The sequence below is a fragment of the Grammomys surdaster genome, unplaced genomic scaffold, assembly GCF_004785775.1.
Source record: "Grammomys surdaster isolate TR1022 unplaced genomic scaffold, NIH_TR_1.0 309108, whole genome shotgun sequence".
Taxonomy (NCBI): Eukaryota; Metazoa; Chordata; class Mammalia; order Rodentia; family Muridae; genus Grammomys; species Grammomys surdaster.
This window is the reverse complement of record NW_021625949.1, coordinates 43,239-52,373: the sequence shown is the minus strand read 5'-3', so window position 1 is coordinate 52,373 and position 9,135 is coordinate 43,239. Positions and strand designations below refer to the sequence as shown.

The 9,135-nt window shown below is 34.8% G+C and overlaps 1 protein-coding gene across 1 annotated transcript; it reads left to right on the top strand.

Moving 5' to 3' along the window:
• The first annotated feature begins 588 nt into the window (after positions 1-588).
• Positions 589-9,117, top strand: LOC114616199 (synaptonemal complex protein 3-like). The gene is made up of 9 exons (XM_028761715.1): positions 589-593; positions 1,683-1,831; positions 2,618-2,681; positions 2,926-2,960; positions 5,098-5,215; positions 5,997-6,096; positions 6,512-6,610; positions 8,811-8,915; positions 9,064-9,117. Exons 1-9 carry the CDS (start codon positions 589-591, stop codon positions 9,115-9,117), a joined length of 729 nt encoding a protein of 242 aa, XP_028617548.1.
• The last annotated feature ends 18 nt before the right edge of the window (positions 9,118-9,135 follow it).

Sequence of the window (9,135 nt, the reverse complement as noted above, 5' to 3'; positions counted from 1 at the left end):
GGAGGTTAGAAGGAGATTGGGAGAAATTAAAGCTAAGGAGGAGCTGAGGGAAGGCTAGTAGCAAGGTGGAGCTATGATGTGAGGATGATCTCAGGAGGAACTGTAAGTGAGAATATGCTGAGGAGGTATGGGTAACAGAGAAAATACAGTAAGGAGGAGCTTATTGTCAGGATCTAGGGAGGTCTTAGGGATTAGAAGTTTCTGGATAGTGTCTTCCAGAGGAGCAAGTACCTGGATATTGGACACAGATGAGGAGATTTGGGGGTCCTTGGGAAGGGGCTGGGGACAGTTAAAGGGATGAGCACCTAGAAGCAAGGAGGAACTAGGGTGAGGAAAAGCTCTGGGTTTGGGAAGCGCTTGTGGGGAAGAGAACCTGGGAGAGGAGATGTAGAAAGGAGGAACAGAGAGTAGTTAGAAGCAGGGAGGAACTGAGGGAGAAGAGGAGCCAGGGAGAAATTACTGGGAAGGGGTAAGAAATGAGGGTGTGAGGTAAGGTGAAACTATGGAGAGAGTAGGTAAGGGGTAAAGAAGACCTAGTGGATTCAGGGAATTGGGAAGAGATTGGAAGAACACAATTGCTGGGGAGAGATGGGGTAAGAAGAAACCAGAGGGTAATGACAGGCTAGATTGAGTAGGGAGTGTGAATCCTTAGAAGTTGAAGCAGATTTGAAGGAATAAAAGCATGTAGGAGCCAATGTCAAGGAGGAGCCCAGTGCCAGGAACTAGGTGTGAGTCAGGAGTGTGGGGCCCCGGAGCTATTGGAACTAAGTAGAGTTGAGGGACTAGGAGTGGCAAAGGGCCCAGGGAAGGGGGGTTCTAGGAGCCCTGGTAGAGTTTGGGGGTTTAGAGGAGCTACCATTTGTGGAATCCAAAACTGGGAAGGGAGAAAAAGACCAAAGAAATTAGAAGGGGGACAAAGACTAGGAAGTTAGTGGGGAGGGCATGGCCTAGAATAGGGAAGAAATAGCTATTTACTGTATAATTACAAGATGATTCAAACTGGTGAGTCTCTGGTCTAAACTTCCTGCATACTGGGATCAGAGGCATGTACCACAACATTGAGCTTTTTCTGTTTTAATTTTGCAAGATAGGATCAGCCCAGGCTGTCTTAGCTTGGGTAGGCCTTAAAGTTGCAATCTTCTGCCCTTGCAGTCTTCAGTATCTCAATATACCAAGACTTTCCTCCACTTTAGAGGTAGGGTTGTGCTTGAGAAGATCCAAGGGCTTCTTACATGCTAGGCATGAGCTGCACTGTTGAGCTACATTCCCAGTGCTATAAAATTTTCACTTTTAATATTCATTTTGTTAGGAGCAGATTTTTGGCATGCTCATGTTCTATTTTTCCAGCAGTATATATCTTTGAAAATGACATACAAACTTACATATTTGCTCAAATTTATCAAGAACTAGCAAAAAGAGATACATAAAACACAGAACATTGAGTGAATGGATGCAAACGTGGTCTAAGCTAAAACCACCATTGTTTAAACTTCTTTTTACATTGACAATTGACAATTGTTTTTTTAACAAGTTGTTTACCTGAGATCCACTAAAGTAAGAAAACCAACATTATTCAAATATGGACATCCTGATTTTATATGATAATTTTCTTTGTTAATTTAAATAATGCCTTTGGATTTGGATGGCTTGAGAGATTTGTTTTTCTTATTGTGCTTTAACAGAAAAGGAACAATTATGTTTCGCCGTCGAGGTGGACTAAGGGACCCTGAAGAATTTGAAAGCACACCAACTGAGGAAGAACATCTACCAGTTTATCCTTTTGATGATGACTTTCAGCACCCCAGTGTTTCACAACAGAGTGACATTGAAGGTATAAGGTGTCAAATGTTGGGGGCTGGTAAGCTGCCTCAGGGGGTAAAAGAATTTGCCATGTAAACCACAGAGGACCTGAGTTTGATCCCTAGAATCCACACAGTAGAAGAATCTACTCCAGAAAGCTGTCCTCTGATTGCTACATTGATGTGTGTGGATATACCTAATACTAATTTTTAAAAAATTTAAAGCTTCTAAATGTTGAGTATTGATGATGTCTCTTAGTTCTTTTGTTTTGGACATAACACACTTAAAATTTGTTAGTTTCTTCCATGTACTTTGCTCTCATCTGATCTTCATATCCCCATATCTGTGTTCTAGAAATCCATGTAGTCTTGCCATTGAAGTTCTAACATGTCAATCAATAATTGATATATAATTTACTATATTATTTTATCCTAGAAAAACTTGGAAAATTTGTTTCTATGAATGACCATTAATTTGATCTAACTTCATCTGTTAAAGAAAATTTTGTATTCATGTATCTAATACAAAAGCTTAAGTTGTCAAATATCTGTGAATGAGCGTAAAATATACTGTTTCATTGCAATTTCTTTTTTCTTTTCGTAGGTTTTTCAAGGCAAGTTTTTTCTGTGTTACAGCCCTGGCTGTCTTGGACCTCTTTGTAGACTAGGCTGGCCTCAAATACCCAGAGATCTGTCTGTCTCTGCCTCCAAGTGCTGGGATTAAAAGTGTGCACCACCATACCTGGCTTAATTTCAGTTTCTTAAAATAACATACTTAATTTCAAAAGTATTTTTCTTTTTCTTTTCCTTGTCAACAGAACTGAGTTCAACATCTGATTCACTTGGGAAGATAAGTCCTGTAGAACTGTTTACAGATCCGGGGTAAAATATTAAAAATTGTTTGTTGAATAATGTACTTCAAGAAATGTTTGCTTTGTTTATGTAACAAGTAGCATACATAAAATATTTGATGTTTGCTATTTCTCCCAAACTATTCTACCTTATAAATCCTTAATTAAACAGTGTTTTATATCCAGCAGAGTATTATATGCATTCTTGGGAAATGCTCTATTATTGAACTACTGTAACAGCTTTAATAATTTTTAAAAATGTGGTTTCTTCATAGGGAAAAGGTAGAGGTCATCCTTGGAAAAATTGGAGGTATGCTTTTGGATAGCGTTATATTTTTATAAAATTGTTTAAAACTACTTAACTATTTGCGTAAAATATGTTAGCCAGTGTGCTATATATCTGCTCTTCAATGCCTTGTTTTCATAAGATTTTTCATAAATACTTGTGATTTAGCATCATAGATATTCTTCCTTAAATGTTTCCGTGGTGAGAGATGTAAAAACAGTGTTTTTAGACATGTGACTTCAGTGGAATTTCAGAAGAAGAAAATAGGAAAAGTCTTTATACTTCTTTGAACAGATGAAGTAATGTATTATTTCTGTATATCAGTTTCTTCTTTTACTGTCTATATTAGTTTTTTAATTCAATTTATTTCCTAGGATTTATACTGTATTCCTTTCTTTAGAGTAGGTAGTATAAAATTGAAGCTTCTAAAATAACTCCTTGTTATTATTTTAATTCTAATAAATTATAATATGATGTGAAACTTTGATAGACAGTAAGAAATTTAAAATACGAGCCAAAAAAAAAAAAACCCTTGTGTTTTAAGAACAATGTTAAGGATCAGTTATTCTAGCTTTCTTGGAGGGAATATTCACTGTTGTTTATCTTGTTTTGAGAAAGTCTTAGTATGGGGTTGACATCAACACTGTAGATTATCTGACTTAACATCACAGATGTTGGCATTATAGGAACAGACAAAACCAAGGGAGCAGGAGCAGTACTCTTTCAAAAGTTAATAGAGGACAGAGAAATAGCTTAGTGGTTTAAGAGCACTGGCTGACCTTCTAGAGGAATCCAGTATGATTACCAGCATACCCATAGTGCATACCCATAGTGGCTCACAGCCATCTGTAACTTTAGTCCAAGGGAATCCAATGCCTTCTTTTGGCCTCAGTGGAACCAGGTTGATGATGCTCTGGCCTAGATGCAACCAACCCTTACCCCTCCCCCCCCAAAAATAGTTAATATTAGACCCCTTTAAGGATTACTCATATAATCAAATTTTTGGAAGAAGTACATGTTTTATAATCTGTTGTTTCATCTATGTATTAAAGCTGCTGAGATCATCTCTTTCATATATTTACTACTATAGGAAACACTTTTATTTAGCTGCTAAAATGATAAATTATTGATATAATAATGGAGCTTTGCTATGGTTACTAAAAGTAACTGGTGAAAAGAATATTTTTTTCCTTATTGAGTCACAGTTTGATTATGTAGCTCTGGATGGCCTGAAACTTGGTATGTAGGACAGGCTGGCCACAGATTGAATTAGTGCTATATACTACCATTCCTGGCTACCACAGAATATTTAACATTTGAATTTTTGTATGAACTGCTTGCTGTACATCAGGGTAAAAAATGCCCTATAGAATATTGATGAAATATAAAAAATAACCAAAGCATACTAAGAAGATACAATAGGCAAGCACTTACCTACTGAACAACAGCCTCGGCTTCTCATTGACAGTCTTTTTTACAAGTAATTTTAATAATTTTATTAAGTTTTTTGGGGTTTTTTTTTGAGACAGGGTTTCTTTGTAGCCCTGGCTGTCCTGGAACTTATTCTGTAGACCAGACAGGTCTCGAACTCAGAAATCTGCCTGCCTCTGCCTCCCAAGTGCTGGGATTAAAGGCGTGCACCACCACTGCCTGTCTTACTTTGGTTTTTAAAGACAGGTTTTTCTCTGTGGCTTTGGCTTTCCTGGAACTCACTATGTAGACCTGGTTGGCCTGAAACTGACAGAGTTCCACCTGCCTCTGCTTCTCAGATACTAGATTTAACCTTTTTTAGATTCTATTTTAAATAAATATTTCATTTCTTACTTGCAAGCAGTATGTCAGGCAATCTTGTCCCTCCAGTATAGAATGCTTTATTATTTTTTTTATCTAATTCTGTTCTCATAGATAGTCTACCTTCTCCCTTTGTTTTGATTATCATCTCTCCAAACATCAGCAGTTAGAAAAAGCCTAATTGTGATGTGGTTGCACAAAATGATTAGGACAAGAAATGTTTCAGATTTCAAAGTTTTAAATTTGGAATGTTTTCATAGAACATTGGTATTGATGAGTAATTTACTCAAATTTGTAATTATTTGAATATGTAGGAACAAAATAATTTTCTTTAACATTGAATTCTAATCAACATTAATTTTTACTATAGTTGACATTAACCGTGCTCTTAGTGCTAAGAGGCAAAGAATGGAGACAACTTCTAGACAAACTTTTGAAGGAGTTGAGCAGAAAATGAAAGAAGTTTGGAACTCACATGAAGATGCAATGTAAGCTTTTCTTTAAGAACCATGTTTATATCAATTTTTAATATATACTGATATAAATCACTCAAGGAAAATGCTATCATCTGTTTATTTGGGAATCTAGTGAAAATGTTTGACTTGAGTTTTCTCTAGGAAGGTACCTCTGTGACCTCCTGCCTTCATAGAGTTGGTTCATAGAAGCCAGTGAAGATTACGTTTTTTTCCTTTAAGTAACAACTGAGGCTTATTGCTCCTCAGTATTCACTCTTTAAAATAGTTGGATAAACTTTAAATGAATAGCATCGAATAACTGTCAGCTAGTTAGCTATGGCTGACAGTGTAGAGAAAGGTCAATTTGAACATGTTAAACACTTAGATCTTGCTTTATGCTAAATTGTGGCTGTGCCACAATGGGGAGTGGGGGAATGAGTGGAACATTTGCGCTTGTAAATCATTTGATATTTTTGTGGAAATCTACATTCAGTAGAAAAAAATGAAAAATAAATAATTTAGAGATTATATTTTCTGAAAATTGATATGTATGACAAAACTTCCCTAGTTTTCAAAAGCTGCTGCATGAGAGGGACATTTATGTTAGGAAAAGGTACTTCTGGAATCAGTATAAATCTAATTTACTTCTGAGTTTTCCATCAAAATATTTAACTATTATCTCTTCTTTATACTGTGATAGGGTGTCAATTCAATTTTGTCTCAGATATTGTTTTCATGATAGTACAAGAGGTAACATTATTATTGAATGCTGTTTTCATAATAGTATGAGGTAAAATGTTATTATGTTTTATAGGGCACAGCTTAATGCAGAGTCTGCTCAGGCATTTGCAAATCTGTTTCAGCAGTGGAATGAGGATTTTAAGAAATTTCGAGAACAACATGACAAACTAGTGGTTGGTATCACAATTGCAATTAATCAGTTATAAATAAATCTCAAGTAAGAATAGTGAAGCTATTTGAGTTGAATGAACATCAAAGGCTTGTTTAGAGATTGAAATGTCCAAGAATGAGGGATGTCTTGAAGATGATTTCCTAACTTGTGTAGAGGTTATTTTAGAACTCTGAGGAAAGGGAAACATAGAATGTGAGGAGTAAAAGAGTAGCCTCACTTAGACATAATGTTTGCTAAAGAAAAATCATCTTAAAATGTCTTTTACTGAGTTTAGAATAGTATTGTTTCCTAAATTTAGTTTTAGGGTTTAAGCTGTACCTCAGAGGAACTACATTTGCCTTGCATGTGCACAGCCCACAGCAACAACCAGCTCTTACCAAATTGTTAATACAGTTTTTTTTCTTTTGTATTTGTAGAAGGATTTTCAAGAACAGGAGAAGATTTTTCAACAATCTAGATTTATTCGGAACCAGAGACTGAAAGAAATTAGACAAGTACATGAACAATTCTTACAGGTATGTTTACATGATAATGTTATGTTCCTTAAAATAAAATGCACATCTTTCCTTATAAGAATATAATTTCCATTTTTGAATTAATTGTTTCTAATTGATATGATAATTAGATATGTAGCATTTTAATGGTTTCTTGGCAGTTATTAAAGACATAAGATGGTAAGTTGTGAAATTTCTATAGATACATACTTGACATGCAGTATAGCCATACTTCATGTTTAGTTATTGTTTTTTACTTAACTGAAAAAGAGAAAGTCTACATATCATTTCTATGGTCTTTGTCTTTATAATCCCAGTATATATTAAAGGAAAGACTTGAAATAAATCTTAAAGATTTAAGGCAAAAGATGCCCTGGATCTGCAGTTAAAAGTTGCAAGCTGCCTTGTGGGTGCTAGGAATCAAACTCAGGTCCTCTGGGAGAACAGCTAGTACTGTTAACTGCCTAGTCATCTCTCCAGCCTCAGGAAGGAGCCAAATTAAGTTAAACCCTTTTTTGAAATTTAGTAGGGAAATGTCTTCTGGTATATTAGATTTTAGAATGATTGCAGTGGCTAAAATAACTTTATACATTAATTTATAATGTTAACTCTGAATTTAATAGTTAAAGATTAAAAGTTGTTGTTTGAGAATTAGGCATATGCTGGTAAATTGAAGTATAAACAATAATTTTAAAATAAGTACTTTAAAGAACTTTAATTTCTACACAAGTTATTTTATGTTTCCAAATACAGCCCTTGCCAGTTTGCTCTACTGTGCCCTGAAAACAGTTTATCAATTGGCACCAATAAAAGTATCTGCTAGATAATGCCACCAGATATTACTATTAGTTAGGAACTTTAGTATAATTTTAATCTTTTCATAGCCCATGTTTTCACATTCAGTAACTCCTGGAATTCTACCATTTTTATCCCAATAGTATTTCATTATTTCTTTAACTCTTATTTCATAAATAGTTCATGCTATTCAATATTCTTATGACCCTTTGCTTATACTATGAGAGCTGTTGTTTCTATTCTTCAGTGTTTCATAGCCTTGTCATATTATAATTTAAAACATGTCTTTTTCCCTATACATTTATTAACTTTCCATTTTCTGTTCTGAAGAAGCCCCATGACGTGAATCTCTTTTGAGGTCACATTTATTTCAATTGTCCGTTAATACACACACCTTTCTACATAATCATTTCCTCTGTACCTGCTGTCTGGATATACTATTATTAACCTCACTTAAATATTTTTAACTCCTTTTCATTAATTCAAATTGGTTCCTTTGTCGTGCAAACTGGAAACACTTCTGTTTGTAGTTTATATTTATAAGAAGCTGCATTGTAATTTCCAATATAAAGCTTTCGTGTTGTTTCAGTTTAAATTTTTATTTTCTCTGGAAAAAAGGGAGCAATTATGTATTATCATCTTTTATTTTCTCCATAGTACTTAACATGGTATTTGTCACTTGGTTGGTGATTTATCTCACTGGAAAAAATGATTAGAAAAGATTTAAAATATCATTTTAAATGGATAGCGCATGCATACAATATTAGTGCTGAAGAGACTCGGACAGATGCATGGATGGACAGTTGGAAGGTAGCCTGGTTAATATAGTGAGACATTGTCTTACAAAACAAAAATATTAATATAATATTAATTACTTGAAAAGGGATCTCATTTTGTAGATTATTTTCCCCGTTAGTAAATTCATGTCACATTAATTCACACTGACTTTTGGTCTTAAGTAGATTGTAGCTTGATGTTTGAGAAAATTACTAGAACTATTCACAATTACGATGCTTGCTAAGAAGACCCTGCCTTTCTTTATTTTTCATTTTCTTTTCCTTAAGAAAAAGTGCATGTACTGCACAGGCTAGCTTTCAAGCTCTCCGTCCTTCCTGCTGTGCTTGCAAACTTTGTGATCCTGTGCCCAACTCTCCCTTCTCCTCTCTCCATCTTGACCTTAATATTCCCTCAAACTATTTATTGAACAGAGAGTACCATTGGATCTTTTATAATTATATTTGACTGATGTCTGAGTTATTTTAATCTCAACAGGAATTTGGGTCTTGTATTGGAAATTTTTTTACTTGAAATAATGTCTATTACTTCAATAATTAAAATTCACTTTTGAAATTTTATTCAAAAATTTTACAACTTGAGGTGAAAAGATAATGCCATAGGGATAAAGTAGTAGCCCTTTGTATTTTAGAATTTGGAAGACCTGGAGAAGAGGAATGATACTCTGCTTACTGGGACACAAAGTGAACTTAAAAAGGAAATTGATAAGCTGTGGAGAAAAATTATGAAAGAATCTGTAAGTTGTATTTCAAACTGGAAAAATGAATTAATGAAAGCACTTCCTGATGGATAAGTACCACTAAAATTTAAAAAATAAATCCTTGTTCCCTCTCCCCCTCCCCCTCCCCCTCCCCCTCTCTGTCCTCCTGTCTCTTTTTAAATAGCAGCAGCAGGAAATGACGAGTGGTCATCAGTCTTTCCAGTCCGTGCTCTTTTGATGGGAAGAATATTTGAAG